The 26,239-nt window shown below is 43.4% G+C and overlaps 1 protein-coding gene across 1 annotated transcript in view; it reads left to right on the top strand.

Moving 5' to 3' along the window:
• Positions 1 to 26,239, top strand: part of ABCC12 (ATP binding cassette subfamily C member 12) — a 94,896-nt gene that overhangs the window by 42,844 nt on the left and 25,813 nt on the right. The window contains 8 exon segments of the mRNA XM_078438553.1: positions 990 to 1,265; positions 5,402 to 5,473; positions 7,860 to 7,984; positions 19,160 to 19,232; positions 20,946 to 21,149; positions 24,564 to 24,698; positions 24,807 to 24,882; positions 24,966 to 25,037. Of these exon segments, the coding sequence (XP_078294679.1) occupies positions 990 to 1,265; positions 5,402 to 5,473; positions 7,860 to 7,984; positions 19,160 to 19,232; positions 20,946 to 21,149; positions 24,564 to 24,698; positions 24,807 to 24,882; positions 24,966 to 25,037 (1,033 nt within the window).

Here is a 26,239-nt window from a genome sequence, read left to right as displayed (position 1 = left end):
GGTGACTTATGAACCAATTTCCCTTTTCTGTTGTTGTTCTTCTTAAATCCTCATTGCACTCAGCCCCCAGAGAGCTGTTGAAATTTTGGCCTGACCACTGATATTCACCTGCTTGAAACCCTTGAGTCCTTGTTCCCTCCAGGACTGAACCTGAGCCTTCCATCAGCAGGTCCTCAGTTATGTCTCCACCTGATTTCCTATCCCCTTCCTACCTTGAGCTCTATGGTAATCCTGAATTGCTTGTTTCATGTCCTCACCCTAATAAACCATGCTGTTGAATGTTTCCTTGCCTTTGCTAATTCCATACCTTTTGTTATAAGGCTCTCATCTCCTCTTCTTTTCCTCATTTTTTCCTGTCAGCACCTGTACAGACTCAGCTCAGGCACCAATACATAGACTTCAGGATGGGGAGCCAAGTGTCCCTTCTTTGGCAGTTACAGTGTTTTGTTCTTGTCACATTTCACTGAAATTATTGTGTATGTTCCCATCTTCCCCTAGGCTGTAATGTATTTAAGGACAAGAATCATGCCTTATTCATAATTTCATTTCTTATGTTTACCACAGAATTTGGCACAGGGTAGACACTTGGCAAATGTTTTGTTGAACTGAGCTGAGTGGTTACTAAGAAGAAGGCATGGCAGAGGCTGAGCATGTGACCTTGGTTTAATAAGCATTAATGCCAGGCAATGAAGCCACCACCCAAAGACTAGAAAAAGCTGATTACCTTGGGCATGAGGAAAAAATGTAGCTGAGATCAGCATTCTCCAATGTGGGTGACCCACATAGACTTTGTGGATAAAGAGGCATCTGTCCTAGATAGCATGAGCTAGTACACTATTTCTGCTGCAGCTTCTCCTAGGGGAATATCTTCCCTAAATATCCTAAGTAGAATTGCCAAGATTATGGTTTTGGGTCATTAGAAGATATATTGGGATGATTCTTGTAAATGCATAATGTCTGCCCAGTTAATTTTGTCTCTTTAATCTTAGAAAATTCTCATAGATAAAAACCCCCCATCTTACATCACCCAACCAGAAGACCCAGATACTGTCTTGCTTTTAGCAAATGCCACCTTGACATGGGATCAAGAAACCAGCAGAAAAAGTGATCCAAAGAAAGTGCAGAACCAGAAAAAGTGTTTTCTTAAGAAACAGAGGCTAGAGACATACAGTGTGAGATCATCAGCCCAGGAAGTTGCTGGCCCAGAGGAGCAAAGTGGTAGCCCCACATCGGTTCTGCACAATATAAGCTTTGTGGTGAGAAAGGTGGGTATGTGTTCTATAGGTATGCCTTCTATCTTTCCTCCTTGTATCACACAACTATACTTTATCAAGACCTAACATGATTTGTTTGAGCTGGAGGTGGTGTGGGGATGTCTCTAGACTGTTTTCTTTCCCCAATTTTAAACTTAAAAATTTTTTTAAATGTTTATTTATATTTGAGAGAGAGAGAGAGCAGGGGAGGGGCAGAGAGAGATGGAGACAGAATCTGAAGCAGGCTTCAGTCTCTGAGCTGTCAGCACATAGCCCAGTGCAGAGCTCAAATTCATAAGCTGTGAGATCATGACCTGAGCCAAAGTTGGATGCGTAACCAACTGAGCCTCCCAGGCACCCCTCCCAATTTTAAAACTATGTACATGGGTAATGGAGACATTCTCTTCAAGCTGACAAAACATGGTAGTTGTAACGGTACTGATATTTAAACTCCAAAGGAGCCAGTTGCAATTTTGAATGGACAATCTATTTCAGGTGGCTAGGCTCAAATTGACTATCTTTTGTAAATCTTTTTGGATTTGTTCTTAATTTCACATTGGAGTACTATGATAGATAATAACTGACAATTATGAATACTTATTATTTACCAGGTATACAACTAACTCATTTAACCACCCCAATAACCCTAAGAGGTAGGTACTATATCTATTCCCACTTTATGATTGAGAAAACTGACACAAAGGGAGGTTAAATAAATCACCCAAGTTCATACTGCTAGCAAGTGGCAGAAGACAGCTTCACATTCAGGGCACCTGGCCCCAGAGTCTGTGCTCTTAAGCACCATGCTTGTTAAAAGCAAATAAGATCAACAAGCAACCCAGCAAAGGAAGCCAGCCAGAGTCCGTTGGCTGCTCCCCTCAAGAATGGGGAATAGAGTCTTTAGACAAAGCTCTACATTTAGGGAATGTTTGGCTTCTCCTGCATGTGATTCTCTTGCACTGGGAACTCAGCAGCCGTGCTCCTGGGATGGCAGTGTTTGCTGATTTTGCTGCCGAGGGCTCTGCATTAATTCTGTGCCTAGTATTTTAATTTCCCATCTTGTTGACTCACCCTTTCTGGTGTGGGCACTATGGAAGGAGAGGTTCCTACTTATTATGCAACGCTAAGCTCAATAGCTGGTGTAGAGTAGTATTCAGTTGGCTAGGTGTAATTGATCTAGGTTCTCTGTTAAGTCCTACTGGGTGCAGCCCACTTTGCTTTCTCATGCCCTTCCCCCTGCTTATGATGTGCAGCACCTGGATTGTTCCAACCAGGCCTTTGGAATTGCTCCAGAGTGGCTTCAGTGAACTACTCTTGTGTTTTAAAGAAGCTGCCTTTTAGCCCCCTAGTGGCATTCCTTCTCATTATGTCAATGACTCTTGCTTGGGCTTGTGCATCAAGGACATGGTCAATGTTTTCTGAAACAAGTTGAAGACAGTGGGAGCAACACAGTGTTGTGTGGATTAAGGTTATGCCTCCAGAACCTGATGTACCTGGTGTCCAGTCCCAGCCACTTGCCAGCTGTGTGACCTTGAGTATATTGCCTAACCTCTTGGAGCCTCTCTTCCTTTATGGGCTCAATGGATATTTTAAAAATAGCACCACTTCACAAGGTCAGTGTGAGGACTGAAAGAGATACTGTACAAAAATGCTAAGCCCATAGTAAGTCTCAACTTATGTTAGCTATTGTTGCCTTTTTCCTCTCACAGCCAAAAATCCAGCTTAAGTGTTGCCCTTAAATATTCTAAATTCAGAGCACCCATGTTTTTTCCAAATTTAGTTCTAGGATTCCATTGGACTATAGCCTCCTTGAGGTCAGGGTGTGTATCTGTCTTGTTCACAGGTTGTGACCTTATACCAAGGCAAGTGCCTGGCATGCATTAGGCACCCAAAGGTGTTTTCTGAATGGACAGATGAATAATCAGAAACCCAGGGGCTGCAAGTCTCATGGGTTTTCTCCTGAAGACAAGGTTGAATCTAGAAGGCTAGAGACCTGGCCCCAGGTGGTGGATAGAATTCAAAAGAGAGTCAAATGCCTAGAATCTGGATCCAGACCCATGATCTCTTTGTCCCAAACTCTTTGTAATGCACCAATTCCTTAAAGACCTTTTAGTGGAATTAAAATGGATCAGCTTTGGGACACTTGGGACACTTGGTTGGCTCAGTCAGCTGAGCATCCAACTTTGGCTCAGGTCATGATCTTGCGGTTTGTGAGTTCAAGCCCCAAGCCCCACATCGGGCTTGCTGCTGTCAGCCTGTCAGTGGAAAGCCCACTTGGGATCCTCTGTCCCCCTCTCTCTGTCCTTTCCTTGCTTGTGCTCTCCCAAAGATAAATATAAATGGATCAGCTTCACTTATCTGCAGCATCAATGATAATGTGGACTGCATAAGGCAGGGATCACATCTGTCTTGATCACTACTTTATCCTCAGTGCCTAGCATGATGCCTGCTGTTCCATAAAGTCTTGTCAAAGAAATTCATGATGACAGGAAGCTATCTCATGTGCTGAAGGTGGCAGACAGGCGATGGGAAAGGAGCTGTATCTGGCTCCATCATGGGCATCTTTGCTCTAAGAGATCACGGAGAGCAGGTCTTAATGAGAATGTTCTTAGTTGTTCCATCTGCAGCACTGCAGTATTTGCTTGAACACAAGAGTGGGCACATGTCCGCCAAAAGTCTCCACATGGATTCTTGCTCTGCCTGCCCTGGTTTCCCTCCAGAGATCTACATGGTTTACTACTTCACCTCCTTCAGGTCTACTAAAATGTCACCTGTAGCAAATACTGTAAGTGACCCATCTGTGTGTCCTGGCCACCTTCCAACTGCCAAATCTGTATCTATGCCAGAGAGCCCTCCCCATCATCCAAAAAGCACCAGGACATTGACAGCCAGGGGAGCAGCTCTCAAACACTGTTGGCTATTTATACTTTACTCCCTCAGCCGTTGGAGTGGGAGGGATAGAACCACTCTAAGTTTCCCAGAATTTGTTAGCAGGATTGAACTTCATTTGCCTCCCATGGGAGCTAACATAATTGTACACCCTTGATGGGTCACCTTCCCCCTCCCATGACACCTCGCAAACGAACTACCTTAATTCAAATCTTTGATTCAGGGTCTGTTTCTGGGAGAACTCAAGCCAAGACATTTACCTTTCTAGTAACGTTCCCCCCATCCTCATCTCCTCCCTACCTCCTCCCTACTTTATGAGTTTCCATGGCAGGTACCTGACATACTCCATATTTTACTTACTTATTTGGTTGACTACTGGTCCCCTCAACTAAAACATAAGCTTCATGAGGGCAGACCGAAATGGTTGTCTGTCATATTCATTACTCTGTTGTGCTGTTGCTACTGTCCAGAACAGCACCTGGCACTTACAATGATTTGTGGCAGAATTAATAAATCTGCAGCTGTAGAATAATCCATGAACCCAAAGTGTTGGAATAGAATAGCTGCTTAGCAATTTCAGGTTATGCTTCAGTGTGGTGGAAGGATACTTTAAATTATTTTTTAATGTTTATTCTTGAGAGACAGAGACAGAGACACAGAGAGTAGGCTGGGGGAGGAGCAGAGAGAGAAAGGGAGACACAGAATCCAAAGTAGGCTCCAGGCTCTAAGCTGTTAGCACAGAGCCTGACGCAGGGCTCGAACTCACAAACCACAAGATCATGACCTTAGCTGAAGTTGGATGCTCAACCTACTGAGCCACCCAAGTGGAGGATACTTTAAAAATTACTTTTGAAAAGCACTCAACTCTCTGTACTTCAAAGGCTACCAATGTCCCTCCGGGTTGTGCAGCCTTTAAGTTCTATTAGATTTGCTTTCCTGGAGTGTAAGCATGGGACAATACTCCTGTAAAGTCCTGTGTGTCCCAGACCAGCACAAGGCTGTTTTGCATCAGTGCTTGTATGTGATTTCTAGAAGTCCTCTGGGCACTCTGCTCTGCTGTGCCAAGGAGAACACTTAAGACGTAGGTTCCTGTATTGTCCAGGCTGTATATTGGGTTTGGGGTGTGAGACTGTAACTGCCACCTTTTAGAGCCAACAGTGACCCTTTGGCCAGCAGAGTTTGGGGGCAACACTTTCATACCAAGACCCTCTAAAAACTGGGGAAATGACTGTGTCTTTTTTTTTCTGTTTCTCTGATAGGGGAAGATCTTGGGAATATGTGGGAATGTTGGAAGTGGAAAGAGCTCCCTCATTGCAGCTCTCCTAGGACAGGTAAACTGTGAAGACAGAACATTGACATGACACTGAAATGTCAGGTTCTCTACCTGCCGTGTTTGGGATCCTCTGAGAACAGTGGACCCAGTGGCTGGGCTCAGCTGCACTGGACACTGTGAAGACAGTTGATAGTGATTTTCAGGGGGTTAATGTTCTCATTGGCTCCATGCCTCTTGTCCATGTATGGCTGAGCTTTTCATACACTCTTGGGTTTGTCTCCTAAGGACCTGTGTTAAACACTGACTGCTTCCTTGCCTAGAACACCACCTTTGTCAAAGGAAGAGGAAAGTCATTAAATCCATGTTTTTTCCCATGACTTGGGCCATCCTGATTAGAAAGGCCAGTAAGTCAACTTGGTAGGGAAGGACCAAGAAACCTAAGACTCACCATGACTCTAGGTCTGTTTTTCCCTTTGTCCATATCCATATCCCCAGTGTCTGCCCACAGCAGCAGCTCAGTCAAGCCTTCTTTGATGGAGTGGCTGAATGCATGCATCAACTAACACAGCAATGTGCCCTCAACTTCTCTGCAGACCTCATGGTAGGAACAGGGAGGAGCCCAGGGGTCTTGTCCTTTGTCTGCTACTTCTAGCTGTGTGACCCCAGCAAAATGCCAGGCCATTTATTGTATTCACAAGGCTCTAAATTGATATAGTTTCTCATCCCAAATGAATGAATATTAAGTCCTCTTTCTTCCCACCCTGCTGTTCCTAGAGAGAAGCTTGGGTGCCTGTAGTTGGGAGAGGAGGAACCTCTGAAGAAATGAGGACACCAGGCTCAGAAGAATCTGCTAGAATAGGGTGACTTCTTTTGGCCTCAGCTGACTCATTTCCAGAAAGAGTGACAACTCCTTCCCTGTCCGAAGGAGGAAGTTGGGGCAGAATCCCATGAGCTCCTAAGGTTACTTATGCCCTGGGATTCTGTTGTGTGTGCCTGTCATAAATAGCCCTAGAGTCAGCAGGTGTGTTACAGGTGACCCATCCCAATTGTCTATCGAATAACATGAGGCTCTCCACAGAATCCCATAAAAGATGAGCCAACTTCTGCTCAGATATCTCCAGCAATGGAGAACTAATTATTTCACAGCCAGTTCCCTCTTTGGAGAGTTTTGATATATGGAAGTGGAGTTTGCCTCCTTTTAACTTCTACCCTTTGTTCCGCTCCTTTGGCATCTCTCAGAGAAAAGAGAATCTATCTCCCATGTAACAGTGGTGAGATTAGATGCCTCACCATAGTCACTGGGATAGGGGGTGGCAGGGTGGCTGATGAGTGGACTCTAGACTGCCTATGTTCAACACCTGCCTCAGCCTCATGCTCATTATTTAATCTTGGGTAAGTAACTGAGGCTCTCTGAACCTCAGTTTCCTTGTCCGTAAAATGGGGCTTAGGAGGGTTGTGGTGAGGATTAAATAAGATAATGTATATAATAGTTATAGGATAATTCCCAGGGCCAATCATGGTGACCAGCATTTTGTATGCACTTAACCTTATTTTGCCTATTATTATTACCATTATTGTCATTATCTTTTTCTCTTCTCCAAGTCTAATGTTCTCTGTCTCTTGGGACATTCCTGAGGTGAAATTGTGTCCCATCCCTTGACCTTGGCTATCTTCCTTTCCTGTCCACAATACACAGCTGCTGCTGCATCAGCCCTGAGCACCTTTTAGAGACATCTCTTGCATATGTCCTCTCTTGCATATGTCCTCTCCTGACAGCTTTGAACACGGCTTCACCACCAGCTGTCAGATGCCCACAGTGTGGTATCATCTTAAGTGCACTTATGTACTTGGGGTCACAAACTAGAGCACATGCAAGTTTTTAATTGGATTGTTCAATCTGCTACATGAAATTGGATTTCCACTCCTCTTGAAGAATGAGAAATTCTGGCTACACCAGGCCTGCATCCTTGGTACCAGGCCCTGCACCAAATGTGCAGGCTGAATTGAGGCTGCTTCCTTGAGACAGAACACACCAGGACCACCATCCATAGCCATGTAGGCTATGCCCTGCCCCTGGGGCCTGGCTGAGGGGGGTGGGATATAGCCAGTGTACCTGCAAAAGGAAGCCTTTGTGATGTTGAGTCCTTTCAGAAGGCATCTTATTCTGGCTGCACCAAGGTGCCATGTGGCCTCTCTGGCCTACAGCAGGACTCACCACTGCCTCTTCTGTGACATTCCTCCCTGGCCCCTTGTAGGTTTTTGACTTTGAGACCATCATTCTACACATCTGGGCTTTGCAGTATGTGGACAAGACATCTTGTTGACCCTCTTGCGCCATCATAATTAATGTTCATAGAATAAGTGGGTGGCAAGTGTGCAGTGGGTCCCTGAAGAGAAGTCTGTGAGGTTTGGCTTCTGAAGGCATTCTGGTCTTGTTACTCCAGATGCAGTTACAACAAGGGATCGTGGCACTCAATGGGACTGTGGCCTATGTTTCCCAGCAAGCATGGATCTTTCACGGAAATGTGAGAGAAAACATACTATTTGGAGAAAAGTATGATCACCAAAGGTAATATTAACTTTGAAAGCATGAGGCCCTTCAGTATTTGATTCCTTCTGCTACAGATGCCTATGCCATTGGTAATGATTGCTAATTCCTTTAATGAATTCTGATTAGACACTCATCAGAGCCAAGTGGGTGTTGGTTTTTCTCTTCCTAACCCAAGAGTTCAGGAGAGGTGCCTTCTGCAGACTTGTGATCACACTCTAAGAAATGGATGGAATCGGCACTTCATTCCCAGCACACAGTAGCATATGTTCTGAGGTTCTCTGTGAGAGTGCATATGTTGTCTGACTGGAGAAAGATATATCTGGAAATTTGCTTTAGGCCAAGTAACCAAAACTGCTCAAAATTGTGGGCAGCAAGTACACAATTAATCAGCTCTGAAATTATTAATTGACATCAGTCAACCACAAGAATATATTGCTGTTAATGTCCTCAAAATTATCTAATGGAATAAAAACAAAGTTCATGTCATAATTTTTGTATACACTTTGTGCCATTATCTTTAAGCTCTGGAAAATAATAGCTTTCTATGGTTCTCTGCTGGGTTTGGTATGCTGCTGTGTACATTCTCTCTCTAATGAGAATTCTACAAACACCCATTTAGGGAGATCCTGGCATCATATCCCCATTTTACAGATGACGAAGCTGAAGCTTAGAAGGAGAGTTGACCTGCCCAAGGTCAAGGCTATTAAATGGCAGTGATTGAGTCCTGAATGCCAGGGTAACATCATTTATTCTCACTGGTGTTTCCTGACATCTGGGTCCCCCTGAAACCTCCCTAAGCTCCATGATGCTGAAGTAAAGACTAGTGGAGTTGGCTTTCAAAATCTGCTGTCAGCTTTCCAGTTATGGTCTGGACTTTCATATCTTATTTTTTGAATGCACAAACTGTCCTTGCTGACTGACATTGGCCAGCATGTGTGAGTTCCCAGCAAGAGGTCTATTACTTCCTCTCATCTTCCCTGGCCATGGCATCCTGCTGCCAGGAGGCTCAAGAGTGGCAGGAAGTTCTGATCAGTGCAGGAGTCCTTGGCACCAGTTGCACTGCTCTGCTCAGCATTTCCTGGCCTGACTTTACCTGTGCCTCTTCCCTGCTCCACCTGGAATTGCTTTTCTTTCTTCAGTAGCAGGCTAGTAGGAGGTATTCCTATCCTTATCACTTAGAATGTCAGGGCAAATATTTACAAAATACCTGCAATATGCAGGGCCATGAAGGATTATGGGGGACAGAAGGGTGGCTCAGATGCGTCATTACCCCTCAGATGTTCAAGTCCGGGAAGGGGCTGTAAGAGATGTATAGAAATAACAGTGCACCAAGAAGGAATGTGCCAAGTGGCAGGAGGCTGTGCTGGATTGTTCAGTGACAGCAGAAATCATGAGAGGGAAGAGAGGGTAGTGCTTGAATTGGGCCTGGTAGGGTGGATTAAGCATCCTTTGTATGTGGCATCTCTAGCAGAGGCTTTGCTCCTAGGGCAAACATAGTGGCTCTCAGGCCCCAGGAAGGAAGGAAGGTGAAGGGAAGCTTAAGATGGGGGTGGGGGTGTCAAAGGGATGAAGATGTGCTGAGCACTCTGAATCTCATAGTTAAAGATTGGCAAAGGTAATAATATTAATAGTAACCATCAATGATGGAGAATTTGCTATGCACCAGAAATTGTGTTAATGGATTTACATATGTGTTCTTGTTTCCTTCTTACAACACAATCAGAATTATTAGCACAATTTTATAGAGTGGAGAGTGAAGATCAGGGAGGTACAGTCACTTCTCCAAGGTTACCCAGCTGGATTCAAATGCAGATTGTTCTGGGGGTGCCTGGGTGGCTCAGTCTGTTAAGTGTCGGACTTTGGCTCAGGTAATGATCTCATGGCTTGTGAGTTCGAGCTCTGCATTGGGCTCTGTGCTGACAGCTCAGAGCCTGAAGCCCACTTCGGATTCTGTGTCTCCCTCTCTCTCTGCCCCTCCCCCTGCTTACTTTCTGTCTCTCTCTCTTTCCTTCAAAAATAAATAAAACATTAAACAACAAACAAAAAACAAAAAACCCACCAAATGCAGATTGTTCTGATTTTAAAGCCCCTGGTTTTTCAAAAAAAAATTTTGTGAGTATAGTTGACACACAATGTTACATTCATTTCAGGTGTACAACATAGTGATTCAACTTCTCTGTATGTTATGCTATGCTCACCTGAGGTGTAGCTACCATCAGATACCATGTAACTCTATTACAATATCATTGAGTAGATACCCTGTGCTGCGCCTTTCATCCCCATGGCTTATTTATTCTGTAACTGGAAGGCTGTATCTCCCACTCTCCCTTCAGCCATTTTGCCCATTCCCTCCCCCTCCAGCAACCATTAATTTGTTCTCTGTAGTTATGTGTCAGATTCTGCTTTTTGTTTGTTTATTCAGTTGTTTTATTTATTTATTTATTTATTTATTTATTTATTTATTATTGTCTTTGTCTATTCATGCACCAACACCAGTCTGTTCTTTCTTTCTTTCTTTCTTTCTTTCTTTCTTTCTTTTTCTTTCTTCTTTCTTTTTAAATATAAATTATTGTCAAATTGGCTAACATACAGTGTGTAAAGTGTGCTCTTGGTTTTTGGGGTAGATTCCCATGGTTCATCACTTACATACAACACCCAGTGCTCATCCCAACAAGTGCCCTACTCAAAGCTGATCACTCATTTTCCCCTCTTCCCTACCCACCCCCCCATCCACCCTCAGTTTGTTCTCTGTTCTAGGAGTGTCTTATGGTTTGCCTCCCTCCCTCTCTGTTTGTAACTATTTTTTCCCCCTTCCCTTCCCACGTGGTCTTCTGTTAAGTTTCTCAAGATCCACATATGAGTGAAAACATATGATTTCTGATTGACTTATTTCACTCAGCGTAATACTTTCCAGTTCCATCCACACTGTTGCAAGTGGCACGATTTCATTCTTTCTCATTGCCAAGAACTATTCCATTGTATATATAAACCACATCTTCTGTATCCATTCATCACCTAATGAGCATTTAGGCTTTTTCCATAAATTCGCTATTGAAGGTGCTGATATAAACATTGGGGTACATGTGCTCCCATAAATCAGCACTCCTGTATTCCTTGTAGTATCTACTTGTAATTAGTATCTACTTGTAATTCCTACCAGTGCTATTGCTGGGTCATAGGGTAGTTCTATTTTTTTTGTTTTTGTTTTTTTGTTTTTTTTTCAATATATGAAGTTTATTGTCAAATTGGTTTCCATACAACACCCAGTGCTCATCCCAAAAGGTGCCCTCCTCAATACCCATCACCCATCCTCCCTTGCCTCTCACCCCCCATCAACCCTCAGCTTGTTCTCAGTTTTTAAGAGTTTCTTATGCTTTGGCTCTCTTCCACTCTAACCTCTTTTTTTTCCTTCCCCTCCCCCATGGGTTTCTGTTAAGTTTCTCAGGATCCACATAAGAGTGAAACCATATGGTATCTGTCTTTCTCTGTATGGCTTATTTCACTTAGCATAACACTCTCCAGTTCCATCCCAGAACTAGACTCACAAACGTATGGCCAACTAATCTTTGACAAAGCAGGAAAGAATATCCAATGGAAAAAAGACAGTCTCTTTAACAAAGGGTGCTAGTAGAACTGGGCAGCACCATGCAGAAGATTGAAACTAGACCACTTTCTCACGCCATTCACAAAAATAAACTCAAAATGGATAAAGGACCTGAATGTGAGACAGGAAACCATCAAAACCCTAGAGGAGAAAGCAGGAAAAGACCTCTCTGACCTCAGCTGTAGCAATTTCTTATTTGACACATCCCCAAAGGCAAAGGAATTAAAAGCAAAAATGAACTACTGGGACCTTGTGAAGATAAAAAGCTTCTGCACAGTAAGGGAAACAACCAACAAAACTAAAAGGCAACCAACGGATGGGAAAAGATATTTGCAAATGGCATATCGGACAAAGGGCTAGTATCCAAAATCTATAAAGAGCTCACCAAACTCCACACCCAAAAAACAAATAACCCAGTGAAGAAATGGGCAGAAAACATGAATAGACACTTCTCTGAAGATGACATCCGGATGGCCAACAGGCACATGAAAAGATGCTCAACGTCGCTCCTCATCAGGGAAATACAAATCAAAACCACACTCAGATATCACCTCACGCCAGTCAGAGTGGCCAAAATGAAGAAATCAGGAGACTATAGATGCTGGAGAGGATGTGGAGAAACGGGAACCCTCTTGCACTGTTGGTGGGAATGCAAATTGGTGCAGCCGCTCTGGAAAACAGTGTGGAGGTTCCTCAAAAAATTAAAAATAGACCTACTCTATGATCCAGCAATAGCACTGCTAGGAATTTACCCAAGGGCTACAGGAGTACTGATGCATAGGGTCACTTGTACCCCAATGTTTATAGCAGCACTCTCAACAATAGCCAAATGATGGAAAGAGCCTAAATGTCCATCAACTGATGAATGGATAAAGAAATTGTGGTTTATATACACAATGGAGTACTACGTGGCAATGAGAAAGAATGAAATATGGCCCTTTGTAGCAACATGGATGGAACTGGAGAGTGTGATGCTAAGTGAGATAAGCCATACAGAGAAAGACAGATACCATATGGTTTCACTCATATGTGGATCCTGAGAAACTTAACAGAAACCCATGGGGGAGGGGAAGGAAAAAAAAAAGAGGTTAGAGTGGAAGAGAGCCAAAGCATAAGAGACTCTTAAAAACTGAGAACAAGCTGAGGGTTGATGGGGGGTGAGAGGCAAGGGAGGGTGGGTGATGGGTATTGAGGAGGGCACCTTTTGGGATGAGCACTGGGTGTTGTATGGAAACCAATTTGACAATAAACTTCATATATTGAAAAAAAAGGAACTAGAAGCAAAACAATAAAGAAATCCCAAAGCCAGAATAAGAAGTGAAATCATAAAGATCAGAGTGGAAATAAATAATATAGAATAAAAAAAACCCAGTAGAACAAATCAATGAAACTAAGAGTTGGTTTTGTGAAAAAATAAACAAAATTGGTAAACCCATAGCCAGACTTCTCAAAAAGAAAAGAGAGAGGACCCAAATAGATAAAATCACGAATGAAAATGGATTTATCACAACCAATCCCTCAGAAATATAAGCAATTTTCAGATAATACTATGAAAAATTATATGCTAACAAACTGGACAACCTGGAAGAAATGGACAAATTCGTAGACACCTACACACTTAAAACTCAAATGGGAAGAAATAGAAAATTTGAACAGACCCATAAGAAGTGAAGAAATTGAATCAGTTATCAAAAATCTCCCAACAAATAAGAGTCCTGGGCCAGATGGCTTCCCTGGGGAATTCTACCAGACATTTAAAGCAGAGTTAATACCTATCCTTCTCTAGCTGTTCCAAAAAAATAGAAATGGAAGGAAAACTTCTGGACTTATTCTATGAAGCCAGCATTACCTTGAATCCCAAACCAGACAGAGAGCCCACAAAAAAGGAGAATTACAGGCCAATATCACTGATGAACATGGATGCAAAAATTCTCAACAAGATACTAGCAAATCGAATTCAACAGTGTATTAAAAGAATTATTCACTATGATCAAGTGGGATTCATTCCTGGGCTGCAGGGCTGTTCAATATTCACAAATCAATCAATGTGATACATCACATTAATAAAAGAAAGGATAAGATCCATATGATCTTGTCAATAGATGCAGAAAAAGTATTTGACATAACAGATGAACATAAGGGAAGGGAAACAAAAATAATATAAAAACAAGGAGGAGGGCAAAACAGAAGAGACTCATAAATATGGAGAACAAAACAAGGGTTACTGGAGGGGTTGTGGGAGGGGGTATGCGCTAAATGGGTAAGGGGCACTAAGGAATCTACTCCTGAAATCATTGTTGCACTATATGCTAACTAATTTGGATGTAAATTAAAAAAAAATTAAATTAAAAAAAAGCATTTGACAAAACACAGCATCCTTTCTTAATAAAAACCTTAAAGAAAGTTGGGATAGAAAGAACATACTTAAACATCATAAAAGCCATATATGAAAAGCTCACAGCTAATACAATCCTCAATGGGGAAAAACTGAGAGCTTCTCTCCTGAGATCAGGAACATGACAGGGATGTCCACTCTCAGCACTGTTGTTTAACATAGTGTTGGAAGTCCTAGTATCAGCAATCAGACAACACAATGAAATAAAAGGCGTCAGAATTGGCAAAGAAGTCAAACTTTCACTTTTCGCAGACGACATGATACTCTACATGGAAAATCCGAAAGACTCCACCAAAAGACTGCTAGAACTGATACATTAATTCATCAAAGTCACAGGGTACAAAATCAATGTACATAAATCGGTTGCAGTTTTATACACCAGTAATGAAGCAACAGAAAGAGAAATAAAGAAACTGCACCATTTACAATTGCACCAAGAACCATAAAATACCTAGGAATAAACCTAATCATTTGTGTTTTTTTTTAATTGCACATGTGAGTGAAATCATATGGTGTTTGTCTTTCTCAGTCTGACTTATTTAATGGACCTAGAGGTCCAACCTAGAGGATGGACCTCTAGGTCCATCCATGTTGTTGCAAATGGCATGATGTCATCCTTTTTAAAGACTGTGTAATATTTCATCACACACACACACACACCCATCACACCCATCACATCTTCCTTTTCCATTCATCTATCAATGGATACATATGTTGCTTTGATATTTTGGCTACTTTAAATAATGATGCAATAAAAATAGGTGTGCATATATCTTTCAAATTAGTGTACTTGTTTTCTATGGGTAAATACCCAGTAGTGGAATCCCTGGATCACATGGTAATTCTATCTTTAATGTTTGAAAGGCCTCCACATTATTTTTCACAGTGACTGTACCAATTTAAATTCCGAACAACAGTGTATGAGGGTTCCTTTTTCTTCACATCCTTTCCAACATTTGTTACTTCTTGCCTTTTTGATTTTAGCCATTCTGACAGGTTTAAGGTGATATCTCAGTGGTTTTGATTTGCCTGATGAATAATGATGTTGAGCATCTTTTCATGTGTCTTTTGGTCATCTGTATGTCTTTTCTGGAAAAATGTCTACTCAGGTCCTTTGCCTCTTTTTTAAAATCAGATTGGTCTTTTTGGTGTTGAGTTGTAGAAGTTCTTTTATATATTTTGGATATCAATGCCTTATTGGGTATATCATTTGCAAGTACTTTCTCCCATTCAGAAGGCTGCATTTTTTGTTTTGTTGATGGTTTCCTTTACTGTGCAAAAGGCTTTTATTTTGATGGAGTCCCAATAATTTATTTTTTCTTTTGTTTCCCTTGCCTTAGGAGACATACCTAGAAAAATATTGCTACAGCCAATGTCAGAGAAATTATGGCCTGTGTTCTTTTCTAGGATTTTTATGGTTTCAGGTCTCAGGTTTAGGTCTTTAATCCTTTTGGAGTTTATTTTTGTGTATGGTGTTATAAAGTCCAGTTTCATTCTTTTACATGTTGCTGTCCAGTTTATTCAGCACCATTTATTGAAGAGACAGTCTTTTACCTGTTGAATATTCTTGTCTCCTTTGTCATTGATTAATGACCATGTAAGCAAGTGTTTATTTCTGGGCTCTCTATTTTCTTCCTTTGATCTATCTATGTGTCTACTGTTATGCCAATACCATACTGTTTTGATTACTACAGCTTTGTATTATGTCTTAAAATCTGGAATTGTGATACCTCCAGCTTTTTTTTTTTCTTTCTCAAGGTTGCTTTGGCTACTTGGGGTCTTTTGTGGTCCCATATAAATTTTAGTATTATTTGTTCTAGTTCTGTGAAAAATGCTATTGGTATTTTGATAGGGATTGCATTGAATCTCTAGATTGGTTTGGATAGTGTGGACATTTCAAATTCTTCCAATCCATGAGCACAGTGTATATTTCCATTTATTTGTGTCATCTTCAATTTCTTTCATCAGAATTTTATAATTTTCAGAGTACAGAACTTTCATTTCCTTGGTTAAGTTTATTCTTAGGTAGTTTATTATTTTTTCATACAATTGTAAATGGAATTATTTTCTTAATTTCTCTTTCTGCTACTTCATTATTAGCTTATAGAAGCTATAAGCTATATACAAAAGAACCATTCTTTTGTCCCCAGAATAAAACCCACTTGATTGTGGTGAATGATCGTTTTAATGTATTGTTAAATGGGGTTTGCTAATATTTTGAGGATTTTTGCATCTATGTTCATCAGGGATATTGGCCTTTCTTCTTTCTTTCTTTCTTTCTTTCTTTCTTTCTCCTTCCTTCCTTCCTTCCTTCCTTCCTTCCTTCCTTCCTTCCCGTCTCTCCCCCTCCATACCTCCCTCCTTCCTTCCCTCCCTCTCTTTTTTGTGTTCTTTGTATGGTCTTGGTATCAGGGTAATGCTAGCTTCATAGAATGTATTTGGAAGCTTTCCTTCATCTTCTATTTTTTGGAATAATTTGAGGAGAATAGGTATCAACTCTTCTTTAAATATTTGGTAGAATTCACCTGTGAATCCATGTGGCCCTGGACTTTAAGTTTTGGTAGTTTTTAAAAAATATATTATTACTGATTTAATTTTATTACTAGTAATTGGTCTGTCAAAAATTTCTATTTCTCCCTGATTCAGGTTTGGAAGATTGTGTAATTAATTCTAGGAATTTATCCATTTCTTCTAGGTTGCCCAATTTGTTGTCATATAATTTTTTATAGTATTCTCTTAGAATCTTTTGTATTTCTGTGGTGTCCATTTTTACTTCTCGTCTTTCATTTCTGATTTTAATTATTTGGGTCATTTCTTTTTCTTGATGAGTGTTTATCAATTTTGTTTATCTCTTCAAAGAATCAGCTTTTGGTTTAATTGATATTTTTTCCTGGTTTGTTTTAGTCTTTATATCATTTATTTCTCCTCTGAGCTTTATTATTTTCTTCCTTCTACTCATCTTGGGCTTTGTTCTTCTTTTTCTAATTCCTTTAAGTATAAGTTTAGATCATTTGAGTTTTTTATTGCTTTTTAGGAAGGCCTGTATCACTATATACTTCTCTGTTAGAACTACTTTTGCTGTGTCCCAAGGATTTTGAACCATTGTGTTTTCATTTTCATTCGTCTCCATGGCTTTTTTTATTTCTTCTTTGATTGCTTCATTGACCCATTGATTGTTAAGTATCATGTTGTTTAGACTCCACGGATTTGTGTTTTTCCAGAATTTTTTCTTGTGATTGGTAGTTTTATACCTGCTGTAATTAGAAAAGATGTGTGCTATGATTTCAGTCTTCTAAAATTTATTGAGGCTTGTTTTGTGGCCTAATATGTGATCTATTCTGGAGAATGTTTCATGTGCACTCAAAAAGAATGTATATTCTGTTGTTTTTGGATAGAATGTTCTTTATATATCTCTGAGGGTCATCTGGTTTAATGTGTCATTCAAAGACACTGTTTTCTTACTCATTTTCAGCCTGAATGGTCTATCCACTGATGTACATGGGATGTTAAAGTCTTCTACTATTATTGTATTACTATCAATTTGTCTCTTTATATTCATTAATATTTGCTTTATGTATTTAGGTGCTCCAATGTTGGATACATAGATATTTACAATTGTTATATCCTCTAGTTAGATTGATCCCTTTATCATTATGTAATATTTTGCCATTATAATTCTGACATAATTTATCATTATGTAATACTTTGTCTCTTACTACAGTATTTGCTTTAAAGTCTATTTTGTCTAATGTAAATATTACTACCTTGCCAAAGCCCCTGATATTAACCACCATGTATACCACTCCTAAAGGTGGCATGTGGGCATGATGCTCAGGGCTATGCCCAGCTTCTGCTCCAGGGTATTGAGTGCTGCCAGGGGCCAGTGTGCCAGCTGAAGGGTAACTACTCATGATCTGCCTGCTCACTCTCTTGCTGGTAACCTTTATTGGGAAGGTGTGTCTTGCAAAGTCTGAGTTGTGAGACTTTCCCATTGTCATGCATTGAGAAAGAGGATCCCAATGATGGTGATGATGGTAATGATATCAATTAACCAATAAATCAATTAGTCAACTAATTAACCTTTGTGGAGGCAGGAGGCCTTTCAAGTGGTACAGAAACCTAGGGTCCAGTGGCTGGAACTGGCTGCTCCTTGGATAGGGCATAAGCTTGAACTCCAGGGAATTCAGAGCAGGAACCAGTTCCTGAAGAAGCTATGTGGTGTACTCTGGTTCCCTGGGAGAGATTCTGTCTAGAGTGGGGGCAGTCTGAGTGGGAATGAGGTACAGAGAAAACCCAGGGAGGAGGGTGTGAAATTTTCTCATAGCTTGGGATCTGGACATCTCTGAGTTCCTGCCTACTAACTTATTGACTTTCCTGGATCCCTTGCTCTCAGTCCCCCAAGGAGAGGGACTGGGGTCATGCCCAGTAGGTCATGGGATCCCCAGCATGATGGGGGATCCTGTCCTTTGCAGGATGAGTGGCTGATCTGAGCATCATGGCTACTGAGAGTTGGTTAGGGTCTTGCCCATTAGAGTCCCTACAGGCTGGACCAGGGCTAGAAAGTGCACAATGCTGAAGGATATTCCAAAGGGCTGGGAGGTCTAAGGAACTGAGATCTTATTCCTGCTTGGCCTCTCTGCTCCTCAAGCAGCATTCTCTGTGCCCAGTGTCCAAAAGTGTCTCAGGTGGAGAAAGGTTGCTTTCTCCAACCTTGTAGGAGTTACTGGTGGATAGAGGACCATCTTGGCGCAGATGTCAGAATCATCATTAGTAATCACCCCAACATCCTGCTATTATACCCTCCACCAACACACATCTCTTCCATTCACGGTCTTGTATCCTTTGGGAAGCCTCCCACAGTGACCTTCACCCACACTTGTCACTCCCTTCTCTGACTCCCAAGAGCAGTGCTAGCAGTTGGTGCCCCCAGTTTTGTTTTTCAGAGGTTCCATGTGCATTGATGTCATCTTCCCCTCAAGGCAGGAAGCCTGTGAGGGGAAGGGCCATCCCTGACTCAACTCCACATAAGGAGTGTGGGGATGCCTATGAGTCAAGGGGAAACTGTCCTTGGGACATCAAAGATGAAGCAACTGGCCACCTCCCTGCCTTACCCCATTGACACCAGCAATGCCTTTCCAGGCAACCCAGGGAAGAAATTGTGTCTTTGTTATCACACTGAAATTTCTGTCCACAGGTATCAGCACACGGTTCGTGTCTGTGCCCTCCAGAAGGACCTGAGCAACCTTCCTTATGGAGACCTGACTGAGGTGAGCAGAGCTGGGAGCTCAGCTCCACTGCAGTGGCATGGCAGCACGGCTGCCCAGGTGGAAAGGGGGAGGCTGACAGGCCCCAGTTCCATCCACATTTAGATGCCCTGGAGGACAGAAAGGTCCCAAGAAATGTGGGACCAGCCAGGTTCTACCATCCTGAATTCTCCATCTTGTTTTATTCTTGGGGGATTATTACAATGGATGTGGTACCAACTCCACCTGTGTTGGGTTCAGCATTGTAACTCCTGGGGCCATTCCCAGTCTGCCTATTATCTTAGAAAATGTTTCTGTTGGAAGCTGCTTCCTTATCTCATGGGCTGGCTCTGTCCTCTAAAGACAGAGGTCCAGGGGTGCTGCATTGTGGCTGGAGTCTCAAGGGCCCCTTCTTGCCTCATTTTCTCTGCCCTCCAAACATTACTCCCAGCTGCTTGTCCCAAGAGCTGCCTGGGTCCTTGGTGGAGTCTGCCAACTCGGGTGACTTGGGTGGGGAGAAGTCACTGTGCCATCTTCCTGTCTCCCGATCCCAGTGTGTCCTCTGCTTAGTCTCCACACTTTGCCAACCCCCTAAAGGATACCAGAGAGCTAAAGCATCTTGAAGAAAGACCAGTTTGGAACACATTGCCTTTCTCTGCTGGTGCCCTTAATGTGCCTGTGTCAAGGAAATGGTCACCACAGCCATCCTGGCCTGGCATTCAGGACCTGTCTTGCTGCAGTCCTGGCCCACCTTCCCAGGGTTTGCTTCTACTCATCCCTACCTGCCCACCTAAGTGTGCACTTGCCTTCCAGCTTTCAGACCTCTGTTTTTGCTATTGTTACCACCCTTTGAGTTCTAACCCCAAATCCACCCCCTGGAGGGGGAGACTTCCCTTTCTTGAATCTTGTGGACTGATGTAATTTGCCCCAGAATACTTGGCTTATGCTTCTCAGTTGGCATTTGTTAAATCCTGCTTTGCACCATTATTATGTGTGTAACTGACCAGGCCTCCACTTTCTGCTAATATGTGAGCTCACAGTAGATGGGAGACTTTTTTGGTCCAGCTTCATATGTCTTTCCCCAGTGCTCAACCCAATGCCTGGCTGAATATAATGGGGGTTCACTTTGGGGTCAGTTGGACAGAATAACCTATAGTAGGCTATCTACCTTTTCATCTCTTCTACAAATACTCAATGAGTGCCTGCTCTGGGTCAGGTGTGGTGCCAGGCCTTACAGATATAGTGATGAACAAGGTAGACATGCCTTCTGCCTTCGTAGAGCTTAGAAATCCTAGTGGGGGTTGGGAGTTGATCCACAAGCAAGCAAATAGAGACCCCCCTTGTCCATCTGCTCCCAACCTCTTCTCCCTCCTGTTCACCTGTCCACTCTTCCAGATCTTTCTGCTCAACAGTTCCCTTTGGTGTTAGTGGTCAAGACATAGCCCCTCCCTATGGTATATGCACCGGAATGGGGCTGTTGTAAGCTAGGTCCCCCCCACTCAACATTGGAATGAGTTTTTCCCCTAGTTGCCACCGTCCACCAGGCTTTCTGCAGAAGCAAATATTCTACTTCCCAAGGCATATGATGCAGTCCAGGGTCCTTATAAGGGGTGGATGAGCTGGGACATACTAATGATCAGAAGAGTCTTGCGAAGCTTCAAGAAGTTCTTGCTCCCTGAGGACTGCAGGGTGGGGTTGGAGCCTAGAGATGGGCAGTAGTATTGCTCCTGTCTACAGATTGGGGAGCGGGGCCTCAACCTCTCTGGGGGACAGAGGCAGAGGATCAGTCTGGCCCGTGCTGTCTACTCGAACCATGAAATCTACTTGCTGGATGACCCCCTGTCAGCAGTGGATGCCCACGTGGGGAAGTATGTCTTTGAGGAGTGCATCAAGAAGACACTCAGCGGGAAGACCATCGTTCTGGTGACCCACCAGCTGCAGGTGACTGGGACTGGCAGGATCCATGAGGCCATAGGATGGGTGTGGCACCTAATGCTCACAGAGTCTTCTCTTCTACCTAAACCTGCCTCTCCCATCCGAGGTTGTCTTCACCTGGACAGGGTCAGGGAGGGAGCAAGGTGTGTAGGTTACATTCATGATTCTCCCAAGCCATCCCATCTTTCATATAGCCCTGCCTGATCCTCTCTGTGCATGGCTCCTATTGGTCCTAACTTTGGATTCAGTGGGGCTGAGACCTTTCTTTACTAGAAGGTAGATTCTCCAGGAGCAGTGGACCCCTACATATGGGGTGGACATAGGGCACCTCTTCCAGCTCTGGACTACTGATGGTAGGGAGATGGAAAGCCAGGTGGAAACAATTCAGACTCACCCTTCCTCCAGCAAGGGCTGGGTGGGCCAGAGGCCAGGAGGTCCTGGGAGTGGGATAGGGGGCCCAGATGTCCCTGGTATCACTAACCAGGGGGAAAGGCTGGAGACCAGGACTTTCGGGCTAAGGCAAGACTCTTCTCCTTGCTCAGAGCCACTCTCTCAGGCTTAGGAACATGAATCTTGCTGAGGGGTTACTGAGCTTGCCTTGAATGGCTTGGCAGGTTGGGGAAAGTTCTCACAATGTCAACTTCATCGAGGGTTATGAATGTCTTGATGAATCAAAGGAATCCAAAACTCCCCTCCACTCTGAGACAAACCAGATTTCCCCCTGACTCTTCCTCTCCACAGTGAGCCCCTAGAGGTGTGTGGTATGTTCGTGTATATCTGTGTACATCTCCTGCTGGAGGAGATATCCCACAGGAGTGACCTACATTGAGAGGACTGTTGGAGCAGAAATCCTGTTCTTTCCTCTCCTACCACCTATGGGGAAAATGTTCAACAGGGGCCTGGTCTGGGGGTAAGAAGCAGACCTCATGGCCTTTGCATGGGTAAGTCAACCTAGGGAAGGGGGAGGCAAATGAGGTTTCCATGGCTACAGGATGTTCTGGCCAAATTTTCTAAGATCTTCTATCAGTGTCTAGAAGGGCCAGCTTGAGAAGAGGGAAATTTTTTAAAGACCTAGGAAAACTGTTTCTTCCCATTGCTGTAGCTCTGCTTCCAGCCTCTTTGCTGAGGATTGGAGTTCTCAGAATAAACTCCAAGCATCTGAATTTTGGGTTCCCTCTGAGTGGGCTCGATCACCTCTGGGAAGCATCCAGTGGAGCTGGTACAGACAAGTTCCTCAGCTGGCCAGTCATCAGAGTGGAGGAGAAGGTTGGATTTCTTCTGGACCCCCATGAGGCCAGTGGAAATGGGGTCTCACCCAGCCAGGGCGCTAAATGTTGTAACCACAGCTTTGCACTGTGAAGGTCCAATTCTTGGAGACCACCTGTAGTGGGGAGGGCTGTCTTCATGAGGGGTTCTGGGTATCTGGAGGGGGACTTGTGGCCCCTGACAAATGTGGGCCATGGCTGTCCTTGTAGGAGTTCTGACTGGGGAGTCATCACATCAGACTGTTGGAGTCTTTGAACCTTGATGACTAATAGCATGACCCCAGGCAAGAAATATCTTTTCCCCAGGCCTTAGTCTCCTCAAAGAGTCTACCTTTCTCCAAGGTCATTGTCCCTCACTTTTTGAGTGTTGAAAAATGCAAGCATCCACAAGATGGCACTGGAGTCTCAGTCCAGCTGTCCATTGTTAGGGAAGAGGGGGCTCAGAGCCCCTGAACCAGAGCCCCTGGGTTTTCTAGAACATTTCTCTGCTGCTTTTACTTTTGGGCCCATAGCCAATCTGGACGCTTCCCAGGGCTTGGGCTGGACAATTGTTCTTCTACTTGAGGAAACAAATGAAATAAGAGCTGCGGTTGCCACTGAAATCTAACCCAGGGTCAGATTTTGTGAGTTTGCAGAACAAAGCTGCTCAAATCATGCAGGATCTCACTGGTGTGAACTGGGGAGGGAGGGTGCTCACTAGCCAGAGGACCTTCACCAGGAGCTCCCTTGGCTGCAATGTGGGCCCTCACAGGTAGAAAAGGCTTTGAGGCTGTTGCAGGCCCCATGCCAATGTCTCAATTTCCATATCTGGAGAATGGACTGGTAACAAAGCTGCCACTTCCTTACTGGCTTGTGGGAGATTGAGAGATAAGAGACAAAACAAGATCAGGCTTTGAAAGGTAAGAAGATGCTGTATAAAGGCTAGATGTTATTTTCAGGAAAAAGAACCTCTCAGAGAGAGTCTCAACTGGACATTAAAAGCCAGTCTGTTCCTGCTTTGGCTGTCTGGGAAAGTGGACAAGAAGCTGAGTCATTAGTCCAAGGGAGGCAGAAAGGCTGGAGCTGTGCAAGCTGTCAGAATGGCTGTCATTTGGCCTTTTGAGCACCTTCCCCATTTCCCCAACACCCAATGGGGAGAGCAATGACCAAATGTAGCCACTTCTCTCAAGCTTCTAATCAAGTACATGAAAAGCTGATTTGACCATGGGTAGACCCTGGGTACAGGGAAAGACTTCTGGCCTGTATTGCAAAGGCTTCTTTGGGCAAAACTGTCTTAAATCTCATAGCATCTTGCCCCTGTATGAGGGACTTTCTGATCTTAGATGGGTTGACCTGACCCTCACTCCAAATGGGAGGAAACCCCTTTTAGCAGAACTCTTTGATTTCAAGAGTGATATGCAAATGAAGGGAACTCAAACCAGGAAAATAGAAGTGCTTTGGGCAAAAAATGTGGGATGCCATATTAAATGTATTTATATTTTTATTGTACAGATAAATCTGGTGTAAATTCCTGAGGCCAGGGGGTATGGCTTGGTGGCCGGGAACTGCTCCATGTTCTGCTTCTCGTGGGCTAGATGAGGATGATGAGGTGGGCTTGTAACTTTATAGCAGCAGAGTAAGGCTGTTGCTGGGGTCACATTTCCCCTTTCCACCAAACTTCGTCTTGCAGTAACTTGTCAGTTTTATATTCCAAATTCCCCTGCTCCCCGATCTGATTTCTTAGCAAGGCAGCTCATTTAGGGAACAGTAGGAAAGGAAGAGTCAATGTGCATCATAGTGACAACCAGAGGCTCCCTTTGTACTTGTGACACCAGTGTTCACTAGATCAGTGCTTCTCAACTGGGGGTCATTTTGCCATTTAGAGGGCATTTGTCAATATCTGGAAACAGTTTTGCTTGTCACAACTGGGATGGGGGTGCTATTGGCATCTAGTGGGTTAGAGAGCAGGGAGGCTGCTAAATATCTTACTATGCACAGGACAGCCCCCCCGTTTTGCCCCAACAACAAAGAATCATCTGGCCCTCAGTGCCAATAGTGCCAAGGTTGATAACCTCTGCACTAGAGGAACTTGGAACACCACTGGATGGGAGTTTGGCACCACACTCTTCTCTTACCAGGCAGAAGTTCACTATAGGTCACTTTAATATCTCTGCAGTTCTTGGAGTCTTGTGATGAAGTCATTTTGTTAGAAGATGGAGAGATTTGTGAAAAGGGAACCCACAAGGAGTTAATGGAGGAGAGAGGGTGCTATGCAAAGCTGATTCACAACCTCCGAGGGTTGCAATTCAAGGTAACTCTTTGTACTGGGGTGCAAGAGATGGGGTCCCTCCTTTGCAGTCTCCAGCCTGGGAGAAGTCCTGTCATTTAGCTTTCAGAAGGTATGTCATTTTGTCTCCAGGATCCTGAGCACATTTACAATACAGCCATGGTGGAAGCCCTTAAGGAGAGCCCCACTGAGAGAGATGGAGATGCTGGTACAATCTGAGTTCGAAACGCTCTTCTCTTATTGCCCGTGGCTCATGAGCAGACACAGATCTCTCTTTATTTCTCACCCTAGTTTTGGATCCAGGAGATGGGAAAGATGAAGAAAAAGAACCTGAAACGGACTCAGAATTTGTAGACATAAAAGGTATTTGCTATTCGTTCCCTCAGTTACATAGTTGTAAATATTGGGTGAGCATCCACCATTCTTAATAGAGAAATGTGGGCACAGTGTATGTCCTTTTGGGCAGCTAGGATTATACAGTTTACCATCATGTGAGCCTAGGGGTTCAACTGCCTGAGTCCAAACTCTGACTCAACCAATTACTAGTTTTATGAGTTTGTGCAAGACACTTGGCCACTCTGAACCTTAGTTTCTTAATCCATAGAATGGGAAAATAATACTACCAACTCCTGGTTCTTACAAAGATTACATGAGAAACTGCAGATAAAATGATTAGCCCAGTGCCTGACATACAGTAACCCTCAAGAGTAGTTATTACTGTTATTAGTTAGAAAGGTCAAAGCACAGCACATAGATTGATTAAAGGCAAAACACACATAGGAGCTGTTTCACACTCTTTATGGGAAGTGTTGAGAAAGGATTTTGCAGCCGTGAAAAGATTAGGACTAAGTATTCTTCTCTGTGCTGGGCACCATGTTAGTCTGTGTGGACAAAAATATGCCCCTTGTCTCAAGACCTTATGGTCTGGTGGGGGTCACAGGAAAGGGGATAATCAGAGGAACTGGACTCAGGGTAATGGGGATTTGGGGTGGACATAACAAGTCAGGGAGGGCCTTACAGAGGGGAAAACCTGGGGACTGGTCCCCAGAGTTTTCCGGGGTCACTGTCATAAGAAGGTGGGGGCTGGGGGGATTTGGAGTTGAGGGCAGGATGGAATTCTGGGAAGGAAGAGAGGAGAGATGTGGGAGATAAGCATGGTGAGGGTATCGTCAGGCTGCCTCTTCTCATCCCCACCCTGCATCCATTCAACACTTGTTGAGCATCTACCGGGTGCGCTGCCCAGGGCTGGGCACCAAGCAGACAGGGGTCTAGATCCACCACTTCTTTCCTCAAAGTGCCCATAATGAGGTGGCTTTCCAAGTTAGAGCTCTGCTCCTCAATAATGTGTAGCTGGAAAAAAACCCCTCAGTGTATTTAATCAAGTTTAAGATACCATCCATTTTAAGATCACCATCGTTTTATGTACCACTTAGAAAGAAAAATCTTTGCCAATTAGACGATATGGCATACTACAGAATGGAAGGCACATCCTGATTTCAGAGATGTTAAAATGTGAAAAAAAATGTGAGTCTTTGAATTGAAATTTGGCACCATTAATGGTGCTT

The sequence above is a fragment of the Panthera onca genome, chromosome E2, assembly GCF_046562875.1.
Source record: "Panthera onca isolate mPanOnc1 chromosome E2, mPanOnc1 haplotype 2, whole genome shotgun sequence".
NCBI classification, from domain to species: domain Eukaryota; kingdom Metazoa; phylum Chordata; class Mammalia; order Carnivora; family Felidae; genus Panthera; species Panthera onca.
Note: the sequence above shows the minus strand (reverse complement) of the source record. Positions and strands in the feature narration are given on the sequence as shown.